This window comes from Lampetra fluviatilis, chromosome 35 (assembly GCF_964198595.1).
Source record: "Lampetra fluviatilis chromosome 35, kcLamFluv1.1, whole genome shotgun sequence".
Lineage (NCBI taxonomy): Eukaryota > Metazoa > Chordata > Hyperoartia > Petromyzontiformes > Petromyzontidae > Lampetra > Lampetra fluviatilis.
In genome coordinates this window covers 598,059-623,501 of record NC_136309.1, presented here as the reverse complement: position 1 = coordinate 623,501, position 25,443 = coordinate 598,059, and the positions used below count along the sequence as shown (strand labels likewise).

General features: G+C 50.9%; 1 protein-coding gene across 4 annotated transcripts in view; it reads left to right on the top strand.

Moving 5' to 3' along the window:
• Positions 1 to 25,076, top strand: part of LOC144944459 (glutamate receptor ionotropic, NMDA 2C-like) — a 112,588-nt gene extending 87,512 nt beyond the window's left edge. For 2 of the 4 annotated variants that reach the window (XM_078872614.1, XM_078872613.1), the window contains exons 9-12: positions 712 to 872; positions 3,134 to 3,399; positions 5,970 to 6,208; positions 20,810 to 25,076. In XM_078872614.1, the coding sequence (XP_078728740.1) occupies positions 712 to 872; positions 3,134 to 3,399; positions 5,970 to 6,208; positions 20,810 to 22,282 (2,139 nt within the window). In that variant the 3' untranslated portion in view covers positions 22,283 to 25,076. The remainder of the gene's footprint in view (positions 1 to 711; positions 873 to 3,133; positions 3,400 to 5,969; positions 6,209 to 20,809) is intronic. The other 2 variants (XR_013639595.1, XM_078872615.1) reach the window with 2 other exon arrangements.
• Positions 25,077 to 25,443: the final 367 nt, after the last annotated feature.

Below are 25,443 nucleotides of genomic sequence, written 5' to 3'. Positions count from 1 at the left end.
ATCGTGCCGACGCGAGGACACGCGGCACGACCAGGAAACACCTCCGAGAGAGGCGTACGGCACAGCCGCACACCCCAGCCAGTAGCGTGTCAATGTTGTCAGATGTTTCGTAGCGGAAACGTCGGCGGGTCTCAGCACGAACGCCACGCTTTGACGCATCACTGAGAACAATCGTGTGCTAACTAAGGAACTCTTTCAATATATATTTTTTATCCATGTTTAATTTTAATTGCAAATGCACGTAGCTTGTCACCTGCAAATGGTCTGCCAGTGTCGTTGAAGAGATTACACGACGTACGGAGAAAGTGCAAATGCGTGTTTCCTCTGGGACGAATGTCGAATTGAATGACCCCTCCGACGTGTCTCCGCCTCGTACGCCTGAACGGGCTCCTGGCTGAGCCGGGAGCCCGTTCAGGAAGCGAAACGTCTGACATGGTGCCGAACTGAGCACGGTACAACCCGGAAACAGACGGAGGATGCGCACAGCGCTGCAACCGTGAAAACATCCCGAATATTGTTGTGTTAATTCGTTAAACATAACACCATCAGTTGTTTTGCTTATTGCGACAAAATAACCTAATTACCACACCAACACATTAACTAATGTTACGATTGTATGTTGCTTGTTTGTGTATTATGAATTGTGGATCTCTGCGTGTGCTCTATTCACGTATCTGTGTCTTTGTTGTTTCTTGTTGGGTGTGGGATTAGTTCCAGAAGCCCAATGAGCAAAACACACCGCTTCGCTTTGGAACCGTTCCCAATGGAAGCACCGAGAGGAATATTCGGAACAATTATCCAGAAATGCACAACTACATGTCCCGCTACAACCAAAAATCAGTGGAGGATGCACTTGAGAGTCTCAAGACAGGGTAAGGCATAATCTGGGTTCTCTAATCCCTTATTCAATTGCAAAGGGGGGATTTAGCCAAATAAAATATTTATTTTCACCTTAACGCAGTGCTCTTTATTTGTTAATTGTATTCATTTGCAGCTCGCTTTTTTCTTTCAAAAAATCCATATGCTTGCTGAAAACTATTACATTCACTGAAGAGGCAGGCTTATTCACGACGCGTTGCTTTAGAATCTAATTGGAATCAAACAGTTTTTTTTGTACGAGCCGATTATAAAAAAAAAACGTTCTGCCCATTTGCTATCGTTGCCCTGCACCAGTGTCCACGTGCAAAGAGGGGGGACGGTGAACGCGTAGCGGCGAGTGGCCACGCAGTCACCGTGGCTGCTGCCGCTGCTGCTGCTGCTGCCGCCGCTGCGGCCGCCGCTGCCGCCGCCGCCGCCGCCGCTGCCGCCGCTGCCGCCGCTGCTGCTGCCGCCGCTGCTGCCGCCGCTGCTGCCGCCGCTGCTGCCGCCGCCGCTGCCGCCGCCGCTCCCGCCGCCGCTGCCGCCGCCGCCGCCGCCGCCGCCGCCGCCGCTGCTGCCGCTGCCGCCGCTGCGGCCGCCGCTGCCGCCGCTGCTGCCGCCGCTGCCGCCGCTGCTGCCGCCGCCGCCGCCGCCGCCGCTGCCGCTGCTGCTGCTGCCGCTGCTGCTGCTGCTGCTGCTGCCGCCGCCGCTGCTGCTGCTGCTGCTGCCGCTGCACCATGGGCCTTTGACGAGGCAGAATGCCGAGCAAATGCAGCCAGCACTTCCACAGTTTTAATCGCCATAGCCACCCAACTTAAATAACACAGATGAGTCAGACTAATTATGTATATTGTAATTGTTCCTGCTGCAGCCGATATTTAGAGGTTAGTTAATTTGTAGCAGCAATTACATTATTTTCTGTGTCCCAATATATACTATCACATTGTTGACGTTTTGGCCAGCTTTTTTACACGATTCCTTTAAATGTCAATACTTCATTGGAGGGCCATCTTTAGTTAACTGTGCAATCTCAATTCTCCCCTCGTCGGTGAGAATTTCATGAAATATTTGTTGTATTTCTGATTCCAAATGGATAAAAACCTCCACGATCTCTCACTGCTCAAATGCCTCGTTCAAGCGTCGGCCAGTTGCTCGCCTTCAGCCCCCCAGTTCACGATTTGAGCTCGCAGCGCTCAGCTGCTCGCTTGCGAGACGCTTTGACTTTGGAAAGGAGAAAAGAGACATTCAATGGAGCCTCCTCGCAAGTGGACGGTGTCTCACCCAGTCCTGAGCTTAGCCTGAGGGCCCACACGTACATTTGAAACGGAGGTTTTATTATAGAATAGTTTTAGAATAAAGTCGAGGGACACCGAAAAACACTGCACTGGGTAATGAAATTAATCAGATATTTATAACAACAAAAAATTCATAGGACTAAGATTAATAGCAAACAGTTTTAAATTTGGCATCTTTCATGGAATCCTATGAATGCATTATATCAGTCATGGCAAAAATAAGCCGACATTATCTTGCCAAAATATGAATTGTTTTTCTGTTCATTACATCGATAATAACTTCATAAAACGGTGACCCATCTGCGGTAATTGTTTTAATTAGTGCAATGCTTTCAAGGAATTGTCCTCTCCTATTACTTGTAGTTGCTGGTAGCTGAGTGCTCTCTGAATTAGGATTTGTTTTGGATGGTCGATTATCACACTGGGTGCTATATTGGCTAATGCACCAGACTTGCAATCCAGCAGTTGGGCAGAATTCTTACTAAGTGGGCACGCCAGTAAAGTAGATCGACAGGTCGCGTGCGGTGGGGTCAAGAGTCGGTACTTCCACCTCTCCCAAGACGTCTGTCCAGTGTGGTGGAAGAGTAGACCAAAATACCCTCGACAGGGGCAATCTAGAGCCCACTCGAGTGGAGACCCTTCTGCCAGCAGTGGCATTAGCCAAAAATTGCAGGACCGCGGCTTTACCTCTTTACCAAAGCGGTATTTACGTGGCAAGTCAGAGCGTGCCCTTTCTTGAATCAATATCGAGTCTTACGCTCAGGGCACATCAATGGGTACTCCCTCTAGTGGAGACCCATCCGCCAGCCGTGGCCAGAGCAAGCAGTTGCAGGACCGCCCCTTCGTCTTCATTGCTTCTCAACTCTGATCGCCGATCTCGATCGAGTGAGGGATCTCCTTTTCGGGCGGTGTCCTGACGCCGCGTCTCTCATCGCCCCCCCTCCCCCCGTCTCCTTCACTCGGCCGCGGCTGCGGGCCAGGAAACTGGACGCATTCATCTACGACGCCGCCGTACTCAACTACATGGCGGGCAAGGACGAGGGCTGCAAGCTGGTGACCATCGGCAGCGGCAAGGTGTTCGCCACCTCGGGCTACGGCATCGGGCTGCAGAAGGCGTCCAAGTGGAAGAAGCACATTGACCTGGCCCTGCTTCAGTTCATGGGCGACGGTAACACAAGCGCAGTGCGGCAACGGCACATAGGGTTGCCACCTGGCCCGGTTTTCCCAGGATCGTCCTCTTGTCGAGGTAGATGTCCTGTGGAATCTGTCATTCTTCCTGGGACACTAACAGTCCCGGGTTTTTTTGCCATTTGCATAATAATAATAATAATAATACTACACCACACAAGATGATACATTTGCCTGTAGTTCTTCCCTCTTCCAGTTTTGTGAGATATTCCTCTTCTTCTTCCCATGATATGTCCGTTCTTTTAGAACCTCAGAGGTGGCAACCCTAATGGCTCATGGCACGTGACAGTGTCTCTTTGGATTCTGTCTCATTCAGAATTAGACCAATGTTTCTTATACAATGGAAGCCACGGTCGATTCCAGAAAAGGCGCGTTGAAGAAAACGTCATCGCAGATGATAAACTTGCATTGAGAGGGATATTCATCCTCCTTCATCTGCAGCAGACCAGTGCCAATTCTTGGTTAGCGGCTGAGAAAGGCAACAAAGTCTGCCTCGGGGTTTCCAGTCTCAGGTGCTCACGCGTTGCAGCTGGATTACTTGAAAATTGGAACACCAAGGCAACGCGTGGTGCTTGCGGCAGTGGTCACAATGATGCTCCTGCTGCTGCTGCTGCACTGGTGCTGGGATACCAGAGCAGCAGATGGGCTGTGAGTGCTCGTCTGGTGGAGACAGCGCTGAGGGCAAAGCCACTGCCAGCACATTCCAGTTTCTCTCAGTGGGCCTCTTTGCGAGTTTATGATGCTCTGTGCGAGTTAGTGGGTCTCTATGGGAGGCTATGAGTCTGTGCAAGTTAGTGGGTCTCTATGCAAGTCTATCATTCTCTATGCAAGTTAGTGGGTCTCTATGCAAGTCTATCATTCTCTATGCAAGTTAGTGGGTCACTATGCAAGTCTATGATTTTCTGTGCGAGTTAGTGGGTCTCTATGCAAGTCTATCATTCTCTGTGCAAGTTAGTGGGTCTCTATGCAAGTCTATCATTCTCTGTGCAAGTTAGTGGGTCTCTATGCAAGTCTATGATTTTCTGTGCGAGTTAGTGGGTCTCTATGCAAGTCTATCATTCTCTATGCAAGTTAGTGGGTCTCTATGCAAGTCTATGATTTTCTGTGCGAGTTAGTGGGTCTCTATGCAAGTCTATCATTCTCTATGCAAGTTAGTGGGTCTCTATGCAAGTCTATGATTTTCTGTGCGAGTTAGTGGGTCTCTATGCAAGTCTATCATTCTCTGTGCAAGTTAGTGCTATGGGTCTCGCTTATGAAAAGAGCAATGGTGACGAAGCCCACGACCAGCACATTCAAGTTTCTCAATGAATCCACCTGCACACTTTGTCACCTGAGACTAGAAAACCCAAAGCGAATTTGCTGCCTCCTCAACCTGGCAGAGATGTTGCAAATAAATCAACAAGGAAATGAATTCTTAGCATTCGAACTCACGAAATCCATCTCTATGCGAGTCACCCAAAGGCAGCAGCACCTGTTCGCAGGATGACCCACCACGGTAGCACACGTGTGATAGACACGGGGGTTAGCAGTGCTGCAGCGGTCACTGCTCTGCACCATGAACCCGAGTTTGAATCCCGGCCACAGCCAGCATCATTGGCGAGTGATATCTGAACCGGCCCTGGGCCGCCATGTCCCCGCACCTTCACCAACCAACGCCGACTCGTGCGGTGAAGTATGGTCAAACAATTTCTTCATCGTTGGCCATACATGGGACATAAGAGCTTTAAATGATTATGTTATGTGTGTGTAGATACGGAGTGCACCGCTAACACTGCGGGAGCTCTATGAGTGCCACTCACGTGTGCGATGAACAACTGGGAAATTAATTAGGGATAATAATGCGCAGTCTAACAGCACGGTTCCAACCCTTGGAACAGACCCACAAGTGGCCCTCGTGCTGCGGAGTTCACGCGGCTCTTTCTTCGTGGGTGCGCATGCTCTTGCAATCAATTAGGTATTCGTCGCGCGTTACATTCGTTAACACCACGAGGGTGGGTCCTTTATTAATGCCGCCTTCGACAAGGCCGGGGGTCTCGTGAATCATACTGCGTGTGCCAAGGGTTGTTCGGCGGACAATATAACGTTTAACCCCGTTGTTAACTTCTTGAACTAAAGAGAGATTTCAGATGTTAATGATGTAGATGCGAACAAATACATAACGATGACGTTGGAAGAACAGGCATCGCTGTGAACACTTTTTAGCAAAAAAATCCAAATATATACAAAATGGCTGTGGTTTAGTCCGTTTTGACACCAAATATTCACAGAATTTGCCCTTCCACCAGTGCCTAAATCCGACTGAATGTGCTTATTCGTAGGTTGTACACAGCTCGTAATCAATACCAAAGTTCTGAAGTTCTGTGGCTGACTGATTAGCTGACTCACTATTGTAATCATGTAAATTATTGTAACATTGATGGTCCGAGAGTGTGCCTGCCGGAGGAAGTCGAGCGACGGAATTAGCTCGTGTGCAGGCGCCAAGTGGATCGTGGTGGCGGCTTGGGAAGGGGCCTTCATCCAGCAGTGGATTTATCATGCCTGACGACGATGATTATGAGCGTGACGATAACGGTGATGAAACGGACCGATGGGCTCCATGCACGTTTGCGCTTTGCTCCGGTCGCGCAGACGAAATCGACGAGCTGGAGAACATCTGGCTGGCCGGCATCTGCAAGAAGGAGAAGAACGAGGTGATGAGCAGCAAGCTGGACGTGGACAACATGGCGGGCGTCTTCTACATGCTGGTGGTGGCCGTGGGCCTCAGCCTACTGGTGTTTGGGGCCGAGCATCTGTTCTACCGCCGCTTTGGCCGCTCAAAGGCGCGAGCCTCCTTCGAGACGCCACGCTTCCTGCTGGCCATCAGCCGGGTAAGGGGCACGACTTTTTAAACACCTTCTCCTCGGCTGACTGGGCGCGAGCGTTCCGAGCGTGGCAGAATCCGCGTGATCGGTGCGCAAGCTTCCTCCTCACGCGACGTCGTTGTCCGTGCCCGCCAAGCGAAACGTTTCCCATGGCTCGGACAATTTACTCGGAGTACTGCGGCGGTGAAGGCAGATGATCTCCCTTGCTCGAGCGAGCCATGGGACGGCACTCATCTCCATCGGCGGCCCCAAAGTCCGCGTGGGAAGTGTTACATTCCCGTGGTGTCGACCGATTTGTCTCGGCAGGAAAGCCACTATGGTGTCGAAGCGCTGCCAGCTGACTTGGATGTCAGACTGCTGAGCTCGTACCACTGAGATCCTGACTAACAATCCAGGGAGGCAATTGCTATTAAATCCGGTTCTCAAGTGTGGCGAGTTTATAGTCTCGTCGCAGTCACCAAAGGCTGCACAAAAATAAGCCTTACATTAAATTGTTTTTGCACTTATTATTGGCTAAATACCAGCTCTTAGAATTAAAATATCGATGTTATTGTCACGTGACGAAGATTACTCTCTGTGGGTGGGTGGGAAAGCGCTGCCCACGACCGCGTGGACCAGAGGTGACTTGAAGGGATCTCAGAGGTCGCGTTGCGATATCCACTCTGGTGGAGAGCTCTCTCACAGCATGGGCTGCACCGCTACATGTTTGTTTCGTGGCATGATGCCAACAGCACAATCCAGATACAATTAGGGATACAAATTATATGAATAATAACATATTTAAATAAGATGGAATCTATTTGGACTGCAGCATGGGAAATATCCACGAAGAGAGGGCCTTCCATTGTTCGTGTTCCCAAGATGCTGTGGGCATGTCAACATGCCTCACCTTTACATGTATAATTTCACAACGTTCATGCAGCTGCAGCACCTAACCTACTGAATTTTAAATGCTGGCAGGATGCTACTATGCATTTAAAGTGCCTGTTTTAGCACACGTGACTTCTCTATCATTTGGATGTGTGATGCGATGAGTGATATAGTATATATATTTATATTTACAAGCCTGTCATTGGTCAAACCAACACTTTTTTTTCTGCCTCTGGTCCAAAGACTTAACAGACTGTTGGGGCAAATTCTGTTAGTGAACACCTATGAAGGCTGGCACAACACACACCCGGCCGCCTTTGTCTTCCCATTGCTGATGTTTACACATTGCACCAGGTACTCATTTAAGGCTCGGTCGACCTAGGGAAGGCCCTGGACCGGTTTAGATATTTGTCACTTTTGTTGGTCGTAAGCGGGAATCAAACTCGAGTTTCGGAGTTCTGAGCGCAGCGTGCTAACAGCCACGCGACCGCTTTCTACTTCACCCCCCCCCCACATACTCCCCGACAACAGCAAGCCGTCATTCACCACTAAGTGGCGGTGACATCACCACGGCGCTTGTGCCAGGCTAGGTGCACTCCGAGGCCACGTAAAGTGTCGAAAGCACGCTGGCAGGTCACGGAACAGACCCAGATGCCATGGGTTGGCTGACGTAGATGACTGGGAGATGCACCAGCGAGTGTACACACTCCCCACGCACACACGCACACACACACACGTGCTCGGACTGCCACAGCTGCGCATGTCTGTGGTGGGGCGTTGGCAGATTGTCGCCAGTGTTCGATATTGGGAAGCCACTGTAGCTACAGTGTATGTAGCTACACTGTATGTAGCTACAGTGTATGTAGTTGTAAATGTGGATTGAAAACTAATTTCTTCGTTACTGCTTTTTATGTTCAGTTTGTTGTCCTTCCCCCGCATCTCCAATTAGCACGGTCGGCCACGTACGGTGCGGAAGAAGTTCAGCATACGTTGTTGAACCTCACATCCTCTGCGTGTATTTTCCGATATCGTGCTGTCGCTCCAATTGGAGTTTGTTTGTGGGAAAGGGGTTTGTGATGTCGGGTCTCTTCAGCGTCACAATACCTCAACTCAAAGCAGCACTGGGGCTGCACTTGCGGAGGTGCTGGGCTTACTCGGCAACACATCGCTGTGCTGAACTAGTAGCGAATTGGCACGTTTTGTTCACGTGACAAACCCCTGACTAATTGGCTGCGTCGGGTTAGTGGCAGGTTTAACGACACATTTCTACTTACACGATCTCACCCAAAAACATCGATTAAGGGCTGTGCTCGTCTCACATTCGAGGCCCCCCGGAGCCAGTGGTGGAAATTCCACATTCCTATGGCGGTTTTCTCCATAAGGTTGAGTGCCCCCCCCGCTCGATTGCGAGATGAACTTTGCACCTCGTTGTTACCTGGTGACAAGCATGGAACCTCATGGACGAGCTCTGTACAGGCACATGTGGAGGTCTAAGCAGGATACACAGAAGGCTTTTGTTGTTGAGAATATTGAAACTGCATTCCTTGCTTTGCCCGTAGGCTATGACAACAACAACAACAACAAACGTTACATTTTCAGAAGGCTGCAGAAAAGGAGGACAAGAAGCAGCATGAATAGTGTATCACTGTGATGCTTAACGATGTCACTTCTGAAATCAAAGCATCTTCCATCACCTTCAACTGCCATCACCACCTCATAGCCGTGGCAGCTCCAGTCTCGAGGTGGCTGGTAGGTGCATCGGCAGAATGCTGGTTCAGCCGCAAATTATCTGCAGCTGGATCGTGTGGGCCTGAGGGTACCATCGAGATTCCGCTCCCAAGAGACGTGGTTTGAGGCACGTCATGTCCAGCGGTTTCTCTCCAAGGCTCAAGGTGATGAAAGGAAAGGACACGATGAGGTGTCAGTCTGACTCGGGGGGAGCAATCTTCGGCCGTGTAAAATCCTACTGGGTCAGTGACACTGACAGACCGGCAATGAATCCACGGTTCTAACCCGGGATTAGACCAGGTTTTCAAGTGCAGCAAGTTGATGGTTTCAACCTGGTAGCCAAAAGCTGCGCCAAGGCACCCACAGTAGACATGCGATTTTTATTCGGGCCGGCCCTGAAGGATGAATTTCCATGGAATAAAGCAGAATGAAGGGCACATAAAGCATCTTAAGGTCACCCTGGTCTATGAGGTAATGCCGCCACACCTTCCGTCTGCTCGATCCCATCGGTGAAAAGTTGGCACTTAACCTTCAAAGCATGCTTATCGAGCCTCCCACCATCTGGCATCAGCCCTTCTCCTTAGTCACCAACCTCTGGGTGCTGATTCCAATTGCATGTCTCAGTAACACACGTGTGCCACCCCACACACGCGTGTGCCACCCCACACACGCGTGTGCCACCCCACACACACGTGTGCCACCCCACACACGCGTGTGCCACCCAATGTAACCTGCTCTTCCTGATCACACTCCCTCGCCACGTTCCATTACAAACTTCCAATTTGCTTACCCGATCTTTTGCATGAGAGGTACCTGAAGTCACCTACTCTGAGGCGTGACGTGCACGCCTTCCAGTCGCGATGCACGGGACGATCATCTCGCTCCGTGCAGAGGCTTCGATGCCGCGGCTCGGCATCCAGCGAAAATGAAATTTATAAATAAATCAAGGATCCATCACCGTTACACGCTGTCACCATCCTTGCCAAGTTGCGCTTTACTCTCTCATTAAAGAGGCAGGCTGTTGCCGGCCGTGGCTCGCGATCCAGACTGCGGCCCACACCGCAACGAGAACTTTTATCTGTTTACGTCAAGTCAGCACTTTAAATCCCAAGGCAGTAATGCCTGGCGCATTCTAAAACGTTCTTTATTGATTTCAATTACGTTGTTTCTCTCCGCAAATTACTTTCAAGGTATAAAACATTTATTGGGGGTTAAGAAAAAGAGAATCCATGTCTTTTTATGGGTGGTGTTTCGAAAGTAATCGTAGGTTTTAGAAAGAAAAAAAAAGATTATGAATGTGTGGTGCAATATATCGAAAAAGTTAGATAACGTTCTAATAATAATCCATGTACAATGTGTACATAAACTATTCTGCCAGGACGTAGAATGTATCAGTCGCGGCCACTAGGCTATGAATTAACATCACAGTCAGGGGGCGACTCTGCCCATCACCCCCCACAAGATTCATCAAACGAGTACTGATTAGTGACAGATCACTTGGCGCATCAGCAGTGGTGCACGAGCACAAAGAACAACAAACACGCGCAGACATGCGGCAGCAACAACAACACTGTGGCCTGACAAGGGAAGACAAGAAATCGGCAACGTTCCAGCCAATGGACCTTCCTCTAATTGCGATGAAGTCAACGATAGTAGTCCTTATCAGAGGGTATCTCTCCACTCTGGGAATATAAAACTTCCACTGCTAAGCGCGAGACGACACCTACCTCTTGTTCATGTGAGCAGTGGGACACTTACGAATAATAGTACCAACTCTCTACGGACGTGATAAACAGTGAAAGCATCTAGGAGTCTCAAGACTATATTTGAAGGTAATATTTGGGCCAACACTACTTGAGCATATTGGCACAAGGGGGAAAGTGCCAACAAGTGACGAAATGTTCAGTGGACACCTACGGCCGATCTGCCCATGGATCGTGATGATGATGTTTGGTGGAAATTCCGAGCGTTTGGCTTCATGTGGGAAGGAAACCAGAAAACCCGGAGAAGACCAACCATGCATGTGCGGGGGCAACACTCGACGCTGGCTATTCCTGGCCACCTCACAGCCCCACAAGTGGCATGCCACGGCCGTCTCCCATCCAAATACGAACCAGACTCAGCCTGCTTAGCTTATGCAGATACGACAAGATTGGGTGAATTGTGGGTGATCTGATTGGAGGCTTAGATTTGAAACTTGAGAGGCTGACTCTCAAAACTGGTGTCATTTGTGCACGGATTTTGACTGAGTATGGATTTGGGCCGAGCGCTCCGCAAATTGGTTAATTTCCTTCAAGTTGACAATTCGTTTCGCAAACGATTCGATACATTTCGCGACGCTGTATCGCGAAGAAGCAGCCCCGTCGCTAACCCACCGCATCGTTCATTGTATCCGTCCCCTCTGCCCTGCAAGCGCACGCGTCGAGGTGGCTGCTGGGAAGCGAGCGGCACTTCGGTGGCGGCTCGAAGTGCTCACTCCGTGTGACGCGGCTCGCGTTGGCACGGCGTGAGCGCTTCGTGCACCCTCCTTGTCACAGCGGCACCGCGACTTCTCTCCCCACCCCCTCCCCCCCCAGTAATGTTGTTGTGAGCGTAATTAATTCATCGACGGCGCTGACTGACTTGTACCTAAACAGCGCTCTCTCATCGTGACAGACTGCCTCGTGTTTTTATCGTGCCTTGCGTCGCCTGGCGTGTGGCGCTTTGTTTTGACGGGTAATTGAGAGTGCACAATAGGGCCGTTATGTGGCTGCATGTATTGCAAATGACTGCAGGAAGCCTCATGACATCCTACGTCGTGAGCAGACAACAACAACAACAACGACGACGGCTTTAATCACGCCGGCGATACCATACTTGTGTTCACTCCCCATCCGGCCTGCCTTGCCCAGTTAAACGATCGTGTTTGTTACATACAATGTAATACATTCTTCAATCATTTAATTTATATCTGGATTCACAGAGGGGAAAACCTGCTGAGCTGCGGCCATCTCCTTCGCAGGCGATACCCGCGTAATTACGGACAAAAACAAGGGGCTATCAGGAATAATTTCCTCTGTAATTTGGTTTCACTTTCTTTTAAATTGTGGGATTTGAGTAAACATGCTTTCACAGAAGCGACGGTGCAGTTGTGAAGGTCCCCTTGTTTTACCGGCCAGTGGTTCAGCAATCATGTTGCGATCTTCGCCAGGACCCGGGACCCCCTCCCCCCCTGCCCCCCCCCCCACCTCGGGAAAGCGAATGATCCAAGAAACGATGGCCGAATTCTGAGCTCACTTTCTACAAATCCCAGTCTCAAATGCACATGCTCAATAAATAAAATAACTGGTCAGTGCTGGGATCGTGTCTGATGGACCCATGCACGCCAGCTGCTGCTGCTGCTGTGTGAGCGGCAGTGCGGTGGTGGTGTGCCCACCGCGCTCTGAAGCTGGCGGGCCGAGTTCAATTCCCGTGCATGATCAACAACAATGGTGCTAGGCCTCCTCTCAGCCTTCAATGAGTTCAATCAGTTCCTGGTGCGGCGTGTACACATCAGGGCTTAAGGGACACAGGCGGCCGGGCGTGGTGTTGGCCACCAACCCTATCGTGTGCCATGCAAGGTCTTCATAGATGCTACTCACTAACAGCACTTGCCCCAACAGTCTGTTGAGGCTATACTGGGATCTTTGTCTGTGTCTTTGCACGTCAAATTGTTATATGGGCGATTTTTTGTTATAGAATACATGGAGAAGTGTTTATTTTTGTTTTGGATAGCTGAAACTAAGCGATAACTTTACCTCCAATAGACATTGGCTTCAGATGTATCCATCGCATTAGCATCTCACATTAAATATGCAATTCCTGTTGCGTAATTCAACTGCTCGAAGAAACAGAAGTACAAAGGAAAGGCTTCGACAATGAAGTATAAATTAGAAAGATGGCAACAGTTAAAAAAACATCAAAAATGTTCTTTCAAAACTTTAACTTTTTTTACATTTTGGTTCTTGTAAATATAAAAGTAAAAATAATATACTAATTTTAAAGTAATTTTCGAGCATTAAGGAGTATACTTTTAGACCTTCTGAGTGACCAGACTTCAAAACGTTTTACTGGTAGGAACCTCCTGGTTACACCAGCCCACAGGGGATTATTGTGTCCGTCGTGCGGGGAGGGGCTGGGTGGGGAGGAAGGGGCTGGGTGTGGAGGGGAGGGTGGGGAGGGGCTGGGTGGGGAGGGTGGGGAGGGGCTGGGTGGGGAGGGGAGGGTGAGGAGGGGCTGGGTGGGGAGGGGCTGGTCACCCCGTGGTGCCCTTATAAAACTCAACGTTTAAGCTACTCACGCCGGCTTGTGCCCGCCCTCACAGTCGGGCATATTTGCGGAATACACCACGCCGCCGTTGACCCTGGCCATTGACCGAGCAACCCAACGTTCCTACCAGCTCCCTCCGCAGGAATGTGTCAATTAACAACGGTATGAAAGTAACATGAACAATGGACAAGTCCTTGTCAATCCACTGCTGGATGAAATGCTCACCATACCGTGTGGGCCATGTGGGCTGTGCGCGACCGTGCTGGTTGGTGAAGGGGTGAGCAGCAGCAGGAGGAGGACTGATGCAGATATCACGTGTCACTGATGTTAGCCGTGGCCAGGGAACCAGACTCACATTGCCGGCTGCATGGCATGGTGTGCTAACCACGGCACTACCACTCCACGCCATAACTGGGATAAAACATATACTATCATTTTTCACAGCATTAAAAACGATTAAATAATTGTAATATCCTTTCCCTCAGATTGGCAGCAAAATGGGCAACTTTGCCTCATTTCACGTTGCGCGCATGTTTAACCTGCTGTCATTCTGATTGCTATCACATTCCCGCGTCACTTTTAATATCTGGGATTTATAGCCACTGTTGGAAAGCTTTAAATAAGTTTCACCTCACCTTTTAAGCCGAGGATATTACAGCACAATTAATCTACCATCTGTCAAACGTCGATCAATGAAACGCAACAGGGTTCCGAGCGTTAATCCATCCCGGAATGGGTCTTTCTGCCTCTGCGACAATTATTTTTAAATGATGTATGAAGTACTGGCGATTCATGGCTGCGGGCTTAGGAAGTAATAAAGTCCGCCTCGGGTTTTCGCCGTCTCAGGTGCTAAGGTGCGCAGGTGAACTCATTGATAGTTGGAGCACAGAGGCAGTCCTCCCACTGGGAGTCTGCGTCAGCTGCGAGCGCCCGCCTGGTGGAGGAACCGTCGATGATGAAGCCGCAGCCAGCGCATTCATGGTTCATGGACTCACCTTGCATGCGTCACCTGGAACACCCGAGGTGGCCTCTGCAGCCTTTTCAACCTGGAGCCACCAAGAAGCGCTGGTATCAAGGGACACCTTCGTATGGACCAAAGTATCATGTCTGAATGATGGGGCAGTGGCACAGTGGTTTGAATTACTGTGCTATGCGCCCGCGTGGCCCGAGTTCCATTCCTGGCCATGGCGAACGTAAAGAAGTGATACCTGAACTGGTCCAAATGCTGGGGATTTCTTCAGGAACTGAATTGGTGTGAAACGTCGGACATCATTCCGAAGAACACGCGGTGTGACTCGCAGACACTGCGGAGGGCTGTACGACGCAGCACAAAAATTAGCTCATTATTCATTGCATTCAATCAATTCTCAATGATCAAATCATTACGTTTCATGGGTGTGTATGTATCACGATGTACACAACAATGGTGCCAGATCTCTGTTGGCTCACGAGAGTGAAGTAAAAGTTACGCACAGATCGAATCCGGGCGGTTGTCGACATTTAGTTTTGCTTGTCCCCGATGAGAACGTCACGTTTGGTGGCGTTGCCGTAGAGGCAGAGAAAATTGAGCTGTCAAATGGAAATGTTTTATTAGGCAATAATTACTGAGGACAACCAAATTATTGGTGTAGAAGGCAGATAAAACAGCGAGGATATATATATTATGGAGGATATATATGTTTAAAATTAAATACTAGGTGTGTAGTGGAGATAAATATAACAAATCAAAAAACTTTGAGCCGTGCACTGAAAAAAGTTGTTTAATTTTCCCATGCAACTAACATGCAGCATGTATGAATGCTAATGCTGAAATGTAAACCTTATTAACAAAGGAATACATTCGCAACACGTCTGCCGCAATGCAAAATACTGCAAATAACACCCTCCCATTGGCTGTCGTCACACAGTGGTGTAACGGTCAGCACCCTCCCTCCCATTGGCTGTCGTCTCAGTGGTGCAGCGGTCAGCACCCTCCCATTGGCTGTCGTGGCAGTGGTGAGCACCCTCCCATTGGCTGTCGTCACAGTGGTGTAGCGGTCAGCACCCTCCCATTGGCTGTCGTCTCAGTGGTGTAGCGGTCAGCACCCTCCCATTGGCTGTCGTCACAGTGGTGTAGCGGTCAGCACTCCGCACTCGCAACCCCGAGGTCGCCGGTTCGAGCCCCTGGTGTGGCGGTTGCAACAACCGACAATTTTGTTACCCCCCAACTCCCCCCGCATCTGTCCACAGTTAGTCGATCGGCAGGTCTCATGCAATCTGTGCCAGCATGGATGAGTAGGCCAAAATCCCCTCAAGAAGGGGGGCCCTCTCTAACCCTTTAGTGGAGGCCCTTCCACTATCAGTGGTGTGAGCAGGAAATTGGAGGGCTGCACCTTTGCCACCATGCCAACAACCGCTGAGGAAGATCGGATGGAGAAGCAAGCGTATTAATTGGGCAGGGTATGACTACAATGATTGCAGATGAAGAAAGTAAAGAAACGTTATAACACAATCGTTAAACTATCATTAGAAGTGAAATTTATTTATAGTTCAACGTGGCACATGATATGAATTCAAATGTATAATCACGAAGTCAATATCTCAATTAAAAAGTTTCGATTGAAAATGTCAAGCTCTATATATCTTGCCCATAGCTTGGGAAGGTCTTTATTCAGCAGTGGATAGATCATGGCTGCTGGTGGCGGTGATCGCATGAAGGTATCTGATGCACTTTAAATAACTGCAATGGTGCAAAATTTGCTTAAGTTTTAAGCATTTTTTTAATTCAGTTTTACATATAAATTGTCTCCCATGTATAAATGCTAAAGTTTTGAGGATACGTTTGGTTTACTGAAAATGGGAATTTCGCGTTTGTTTTGTAGGTATGTGAGCTCTTCAAAAATGTATTTAAATGAGCAGCTGAAGCGTTCAAAAGATATAGTTCTTGTCTGTAGTCTGCATTTGCATTACAAAACAGTCCGTGCACTTTGCGTAATAACTCTGCTATGGTACGCAATTAACAGTGGTCTAAAATGGCTGCTGTACCGTAAACAATATTTGTTAATGATTTTACAATCTGATTATTATATTATTTTACTTTGGCGTATAATTCAGAGGGGAATAACGAGATGAACATTTTACAAATTCATTTCAACTTCCTTCAGATCCAAGATAAACATTATGCATGAATAAACAAAATATCAGCGGCGGTGTTAATAGTGGTGCATAAGCAAACGTGAGCATATGCAAAATACAAATCATTCTCAGCTCTTTGCTGATGCATTGCTTGATGATGGTCTCCCCACACCGTGCCAGTCGTGGGAGTTGCCTGGACCATACTTCATCTTGCTGGTCTTAGCAGAACCAGTTACGATAAAACACCACTAACGTTTGCCATGTTCAGGAATCAAACTCAGGCCACCAAGATCACATCGCGGTGTGCTAATCACTTGTGCCACTTATCCTGCCTGTCAAGTCCATGATTTGTTGACCGTTATGTTCCACATTTGATATTGTTAAAAGATACGTAACACCGGCGTTATCTGAATTACGTTCATCAATGTCAAGGGAATTAGGAGGTTATGGAATAATAGGATACACCTTATGACTGCAGATTAAACATTTTTGTGTGAATTTTAAGTCGGCTTAACAAAAGCAATTGCAGCTAGCAATGTACCACTGTGTCAGAGAACAGTCCCAGAACATGACATCACGGAACTATTGTTGATGTTACATCAGTAGACCTCTTCATCCACGCTTAGGACACATGGTAATGCCCCTTAGAGATATTTGCAAACAAGCACTGTCAAGCGATAAACCGCTTGCTTTCATGAGCCTCATTGAGGCAGGCTTTGAGCGTCAGCTCAGAAAAGCAAGGCCGTTCATCGACACCTCCTCAGCATAAGATACCATACGGCGAGAAGGTCTCCTGCAAAAGCTTGCGACAGCTGTGCCTTGCTGTCCGATAACAGACTCGTCGCAGAAACGACGGGCAACCGATGGTTCAGCGATCACGTTGGTGAAGCTGCCAGAAGCCCACGAAGATTGAACAATGAACTAGCCAGCATCCAACGTGAGGCTGCGACGACCCGGGAGTACGGAAATATTATGGACAACATCGCTTGGCTGCACCAACAACACCTAAAAGAACCCCCACGCCATCGGCTGAAATCCAGGAAACCTTTCTGGATGCGCGCCTCCGATCTAGCAGCCGGAAAAAAATAACCATCGGCACTCGCTGGACAGGATCGTGGGCGGCCATGAATGTAGCAACAACGCAACCTTCACTGAGCAGCCGACTGTGAAGGCAGCGGGCCTCTCTTCACTGAGCAGCCGACTGTGAAGGCAGCGGGCCTCTCTTCACTGAGCAGCCGACTGTGAAGGCAGCGGGCCTCTCTTCACTGAGCAGCCGACTGTGAAGGCAGCGGGCCTCTCTTCACTGAGCAGCCGACTGTGAAGGCAGCGGGCCTCTCTTCACTGAGCAGCCGACTGTGAAGGCAGCGGGCCTCTCTTCACTGAGCAGCCGACTGTGAAGGCAGCGGGCCTCTCTTCACTGAGCAGCCGACTGTGAAGGCAGCGGGCCTCTCTTCACTGAGCAGCCGACTGTGAAGGCAGCGGGCCTCTCTTCACTGAGCAGCCGACTGTGAAGGCAGCGGCCCTCTCTTCACTGAGCAGCCGACTGTGAAGGCAGCGGGCCTCTCTTCACTGAGCAGCCGACTGTGAAGGCAGCGGGCCTCTCTTCACTGAGCACCCGACTGTGAAGGCAGCGGGCCTCTCTTCACTGAGCAGCCGACTGTGAAGGCAGCGGGCCTCTCTTCACTGAGCAGCCGACTGTGAAGGCAGCGGGCCTCTCTTCACTGAGCAGCCGACTGTGAAGGCAGCGGGCCTCTCTTCACTGAGCAGCCGACTGTGAAGGCAGCGGCCCTCTCTTCACTGAGCAGCCGACTGTGAAGGCAGCGGGCCTCTCTTCACTGAGCAGCCGACTGTGAAGGCAGCGGGCCTCTCTTCACTGAGCAGCCGACTGTGAAGGCAGCGGGCCTCTCTTCACTGAGCAGCCGACTGTGAAGGCAGCGGGCCTCTCTTCACTGAGCAGCCGACTGTGAAGGCAGCGGGCCTCTCTTCACTGAGCAGCCGACTGTGAAGGCAGCGGGCCTCTCTTCACTGAGCAGCCGACTGTGAAGGCAGCGGGCCTCTCTTCACTGAGCAGCCGACTGTGAAGGCAGCGGGCCTCTCTTCACTGAGCAGCCGACTGTGAAGGCAGCGGGCCTCTCTTCACTGAGCAGCCGACTGTGAAGGCAGCGGGCCTCTCTTCACTGAGCAGCCGACTGTGAAGGCAGCAGGCCTCTCTTCACTGAGCAGCCGACTGTGAAGGCAGCGGGCCTCTCTCTTCCACCAACACCGCGGAGCTCGCTGACCCGTGCTGCTCGAACGCAACATGGGAGAAGCATGTCCACCTTTCACAAAGGGAAGGTCAAATAATTCCCAAGCCATGACGAGTGAATTTTGAACCTCCAAACGCACCACCGACGAATGCCCCATCCATGCACATCCTGGCGCTGTCGCTGCGATCCACACGGGTCCACAGCCTCCTCGGATGAGTTGAACAAACTTAGTATTCAACTCGAACACGCTTCGACACTGCCATACGAAATAAGAAGTGAAACCCCAAATTGAATGTAATGGGTTTTTGTCGTCATGTGTGACCGCATCTATCTTTATCCCTGAAGAGCAAGAGGGCACCAAGGAAACTGATTGACAACATCAATGAGTGGAGCAATCTCGAAACAGAAGAATTATTTGGAAGCGCAGAGGACAGAAAACTCGGGGAATCCATCACTGCTGACCACTTACCAAGAATAGCCATTGCGATTAATCTAAAACTGGGCTTCGACACGTGGAATCGCTTCACTTGAGCACGTGTTTTAATCGCGGCAGCTGAAACTGGTTTTGAACCCAGAACCTGAGCACTGCCGACTGACTACTCTGATCTCTGAGCCAGCCGGCCAACTCCACGATTACGATTATTTTACATTCACGAATACATGCAGCAAGTTGTGAGCATTGCAACGTCAGTTCACATCTGGTCGTACAACCAAACAATGTATCTCGTGACGATCGTGAACGCGTGCACGCTTGACGACAAGTGCAACATATTTGGCGTGGCAAAGGGCAGTCTATAATAAAGGGGCGATCCAAATGAAAACAGCACTTACGGTAATGCCCCTGCAGCTGCGATACAGACAGAATTGCTTCTGGGCCCAGTCGCAGAGCGTTATCACTGACGATATCAGATGAACTTAAAAAAAAAGTTATTCATTCACATTTTTCTCAAATGTGCAGTTTTGAAGGCTGCCGCCTTTTTTATTATCCAAATTTAACCCGAGAGATAAATAATCAGGGCGGCAATCGACACTTTGTGATCTGCCACTATAATGCCAACCCTAAGTGCTCCTCCATAGGTTATCTCGACTCGTTCAATCCCTCCTCCGCCTCGGGGTGCCGCCAGAATCGCTGGGGGAGCCCGCAGACGGCACGCGAGCAAATAAAACACACGGCACGCGGTTTGATTCGTATCAGTGTGATCTTGCACGGGGGGGGGGTGGAAGTAGCTGTGGGATCATAGCGCGCCTACCCAGGCTCTGCCAAAGCGATTCAAGGTTTGGGTACAAAGAAAGGAAGGCGTTGGACTGTCATGAGAGCAATCTGAAGGGCATTTAATCCTCCAACAAGCAGATGAGGGTTTGTCTGGAACGAGCTATGATGTTTGGATTCATTCGTAGTTTTCTACAGAAGACATTTTCCACTTCCAGTTTGGATCACCCTTTGTTTGTATTGGTGTGGGGACCGGGTGGCTCTGGTTGTCACGCCCCTTTGTCAACGGTTTTACTTCACGTGACTCCTGTGTTTGTCGTGGTCAAATCTTGTCATCAACATTTAGTCAACTTCCCATTGTCCAATCAATTCCACATTTTGCACACGAACTCAGATCCGGTGACAATGCATGCCGGTATCAAACTCGGAATCAATTAATTCGCTACTTTAAAGCAATTCACATTTTGTATGGACGCTTTATTATTTATATATATTTGTGGAGGTCAAAAGCGCCGCGGTCCCTAAACTCTCGAATCGCCTGCTCCGCGTGAACCAATTACGGAAGTAATCAATTAATTCAAGTAAGCGTTGATGTGGGAGCAGGCGCAGCATCATTGACGTACTTCTCGACCGTGAGTTAAACGAAGTTGTTAATAAAACCGTTGTTTTTTTTTTACTTTTTTTAAGGAGTTTATTTAATGTCAGTTCAACGTGGCTCTCTTTACCCAAGAAAAGCCTCACTGTGTCTCGTGACTCTCTTTCACGAGAGTTCTGCCCTGCCATATTTGGCAGTGAGAGGCCATGTCATCCTAAAACAGGAAGTTGTAGGTAATTTTACAAATGTGACAAATTTGGACCATGATGCCTCTCCTGCCATCTCCACATAGCCAACTTCCACAGGTTTGGGACTTTCACAAAACCTCGTGATCCGCCAACTGAACGTGGTTCACCGCTTTGTTCATCTGACACGATCCACCACCCCTCGCCGCCCCGGGGAAGCGGCGGTAGCAGAGTAGACGAGTCTTTGTTCACACATCAGTTTCTCCCACCCTCCGCACAGACCACCTCAACTCCAACCCGAGACTCGCCCCCCTCGTGCGTGACCTCACCACCCGCTGCCCGCCTCACCGAATGTCTCTTCTCCACCTCCAGGGCATCTACAGCTGCCTCTACGGCGTGGAGATGGTGGAGGAGCGGCGCTACTACCTGCCCCCGCCCCAGGGCGCGCGCCCGGAGGAGCCCCGCGCGCGGCGCCTGTTCGGGGCGGCGCGCGGCGTCTTCCGCGGCAGGCGCGAGCGCGGCGGGGGCCAGGGGGGGGCCCCCGACGCCGACCGGGGCCCCCCGTCGTGCGCGCAGAACCCCCTGCTGCACCCGGCGGCGACGGACGCCGCCCAGCGGCAGGTCGTGAGCTTCGCCGAGGCGGCCCGCGGCGACGCGGTGAGCGCCGTGTGCGCCGGGGCGCCGCGGGGGCGGCCGCGGTTCGCCGCGCCGCTCCCCCCCGTCGGCCGCCCGTACTTCTTCTCCACCGGCCAGCCCGCGGTCGCCGCCGCGGCCGCCACGGCCGGCGCCGCGGCCGACGCGCTGCCCTACGGGCTGGGCTCCGGCGTGCGCCAGCAGCTCAGCTGGGAGACGGACGGGGAGAGCTGGCTCTACGCGAGCGAAAAGAGCGGGGAGGGATGCGCGGGCGGTGCTCCCGCGATACCCGGTTGCGGCGGAGAAGGCGGCGGGGCCGTGGCCACCGGCGCGACCTCGCCGAGCGGCGGCGGCGGCGGTAGCTGCCAGAGCACCCCGTGGAGGTGCGCGCTGCACAGCACGTACGACATGCTGCCCCCGCAGGCCCACAAGTCCAAGAGGGCAGCCCCGAGCCGCGCGGCGTCGCCGTCCCCGCCGCCCGCGCGGCCGCCGCTGGGCCCGCCGCGCTACGCGGGGCCCGGCAGCGCCGACGTGGACCTCATCCCGCACGAGAGTGGCGGCGGCGGTAGCCAGGAGACGCCGCCCTCGTGCTGCTCCGGCGTCCCGCCGCCCGCCCCGCCGCCGCCGCGCCGCCCGGGACACTGCCGCCGACCTCTCGGCCGCACGAGGGGCATGACGATCGACGACGACGACCCAGCCGGCGCGGACGAAGACGACGACGGGGACGACGGGGGCGGAGGGGGGTGCGGCGACGACGACGACGAAGCCACCTCCGAGCGGGGCTCCTGCGCCGCCGCCGCCTCGGACGACCGCTTCGGAGGCTCCCCCGGCGCCGGCGGGAGGAGAGGCGGCTTCCACGACGGGGGGCGGGAGGAGGCGCACGCCGAGCGGTGCCCCTACTGGGCGCAGGCGGCCGCTCGCCTCGGCGGGCAGAAGGCCGCGTCGCGCTCCATGGTGTGCCTGGAGCGCTGCCGCGGGCGCTCCGCGGAGACGGGCAGCTTCGGGTCGTCGGGGCCGCCCGTGTGTCCCCGCACGCCCGAGGCCAAAGGCTCGGCCAGAAGTCAGGGGGGCCCGGCGAAGGGCCGCCGGAGGGACGGCAAGGGCTCCGCCCTGTCCACGAAGCACCACACGCTGCCCATGTCGTTTCTGTCCAAGAGGTCGGACTTCAAGTACGCGCACGCGCACCTCTCGGGCTACGAGTCAGAGGTGTGAGCGCCGAGGGCGCCAGTGGCCGTCGGCAGCTCGAGGAGGAAGAAGAAGAAGGAGCAGCAGCACGTGACTGTGAGGGACGATGAGATCTATTTTTTAAATGTAGCTGACGAGGCGTCCATGTGCCAGCTACAAAGTCTTATAATCTCGGTTTAGTTGCAATCGCAGTTTTCTACTTCTGGCAATTAGAGATTTTTTGCTATGCAAACAAATAGTGTAAATATTTACGGCTTAAAACTGCTCGAAGCGCGATCGTCAAGCGAAGGGCCGTGGACTCTGGAGAGCCGTGCAGTCGCTGTGCCAATTCAACGAGAGATGGATTGCTTCTCTTTGATATGATGTATTTTGTTCGGTCCACGTAGGTAACACATTGCTTTAATCCCACCGGTACCGATGAGTCATGAAGAGTGATGCAAAAAACGTTGTAAAAAACATCCTCTCATAGGGAAAAAAAAGAAATTGAGGTTTTCTGTAGATGCATCAACACACGTGGCTTCATAAAGAGTTTGACGGTGTAAGTCATGTTGAAAAATAACACTTTGGAGACCTTTATATTCAGTAAAATCCCATAATGGCAAATCTGGATACAGTGTCCTGTTATATGTCCTGTTATAACGAGCACCACGAGCCAGAAATGTGCATTGCTGAATATAGCGCGTGTCCGCAAAGGTATCGTCTGTTATTAAAGAATTACAGACAGCGGGTTGAACCGTGTGGTTGAAATGCTGGCTCCGTATTCGCTGTACACACTCGTGGGTTTTTGTTATACCAAACACTTTGAGTGATCTTGTTTATCATTACATTAGAAAACGTCACGGCTCAGACGTTGGCAAACGCCCTGGGAACTCTCTCTGACCCCGACGTGATGCCCGGCGGCCACGTGGAGGTTTAGAGGGGCCAGAATCTTACGATGAAATCTTCAAACGAGCAGCTGTCTAATTGTAAATTCTTTAATAGCAAAGGAATGCTACAGAATGGACACCCGTCGCCCCCATACACAGAGGCAATGGGACTTCACCTCTCCTTATCTTTCACCCTTTATAAGTATGCGTTGTCTTAGACACATGCACGCACACACGTACATATATATACACGCGCTTTGCAATTTCCAGATCACCTAACCACCTCAAATCCATGACCTAAACCAGCCCAGGACCGTGCCAGCCAAGGGCATGCGGACGTGTACAAGCGCTGCCACAGCATTTACACTCGCGGTGGTGTTTCAATATGCCTCGGTAAAGAAGAAGAAGCATTTGCCGTTATAACAGGACCTCACTCATGTTCCTGACACTGGGACAATTCGGACACCGTTACTCACTCAAAGCCTTCCTTTCCTCTGTCCAGCCGTTATAATGAGGTTCTACTGTGTGTATGTATGCATATTTGTGTATGTACGTATATTATATATACTTATGTACAGTGACATATTTCCGCCCTCCCCATCCCCCCATGGTTAGCACCTGTTTTTTGCATAAAGTTACCACGTTATAATTACAGGAAGTAAATCATATCAGGTTGCACTCCTCTTTATGTGGCAAAAATAAACGAAACCAACTTGAGGGGCAGCGGTGACGCTGTCGCCCGATGTGCAGCGGAAAGGATGTAACCAAATCTAGCCAAAGGTCACCAAAGGTAGCCACCGTCAAATGATGAACGAATTGCTGCTAATTGTCATTTCAGCCTCGCCAAACGCCACTCGTGAGCGCCGACTGACTGCGCGACGCTGCGAGCGAACGCGCCGCCATGCTTGGCTCCGCAAACCGAGTGCCACTGGAGCGCTGTGAGCCCGATGTGTCGTTGCTCCCTGTACGACTGGTCGCGTGGCGAGCCGCCCGCAGGTGGAACGTGTCCTGGACGCCACCGGAGCGCTGCCTTTTTGTTTTTTTGCCGCTGCCCGCCACGGTTCTGTAGGCGTGCGACTTTGAACGTGGACCGACGCCTCTCACTGCGTTTTCTTCAAGACGACGGAGATGTATTTATTTATTTATCTATTTATTAGGCGGTAAAATAAGGATACTTTCTTTTTTTCTCTCTCGAGAAATACTTTCCTTGCAGAAATTTTACGTGCAAAAACCCATCACGTTATATACTCAATTTATAAAACACGCACACGCACATGGGCGCGCGTGAAAGAAAGAGGTCAACAACAACATTATTACTGCCCGTTGCGTGCGTGTGTGCAAATGTAGTCATTGTTGGAGCAGCACTCAAAGTACGTTCCGTTGTTCCGTTGACGCCACATAAAACCAGCCCGCCACCTCATTAACCACAATCATTTCGCGACACAGAGAGCCCGCGTGGGCTTCTTCCATGCGGTGTGTAAACGCGCGACTCGCGGGCAGGCAACTGCGGAGCGCAACAAGGCGGATCGGGAGCGATTGGCCAAATCCAACACGACGCAACTGCCGTTTTAACGATCCTGAAAAAAAATATTTACACGGACGTGGGGTTTTAACCACCGATACGTGGAAAACGATGGGAATATCCTTGGGAAATAATGCCGGAGGTTCGCACGGCCTGTGAGCACCACGCAGCCCTCACGCCGGATGACCACAGGCAGAACATGGGCCTCACCGTAGCGCACATTCACTGCGTTGTGGGGTTTTTGTTTGTGTTGCTGTTTTCGTTGCTTTTAGCATAGTTTGCCTCTGTTTATTTTTTTTATCTGTTTCCGTGTCCATTCGCTGACGCATTAAGCTGTTCTAGTTTTAGTTGTAAAGTTGCTAATGTGTTGTGTGAATTCCATCAGTTTGCATTTGAGCTATTTTAAAGTTTTTACGAGATGAATAAAGATTCTAAATTAGTGTTTGCCGCTTTGCTTTTTTTCAACAGTTTTACTTCACTTGACTCCTGTGTTGGTCGTGGTCAAATCTTGTCATCAACATTTAGTCGATTTCCCGTTGTCCAATCAATTCCACATGTTGCACACGAACTCAGATCCGGTGACAATGCATGCCTCTATCAAACTCGGCATCAATTAATTCGCTACTTTAAAGCAATTTACATTTCGTATGGACGCCTTATTATTTATATATATATATTTGTGTAGGTCAAAAACGCCGCGGTCCCTGAACTCTCCAATCGCCTGCTCCGTGTGAACGACTTCCGGAAGTAACTAATTCCAGTCAGCGTTGATGTGGAAGCAGGCGACGCATCATTGACAT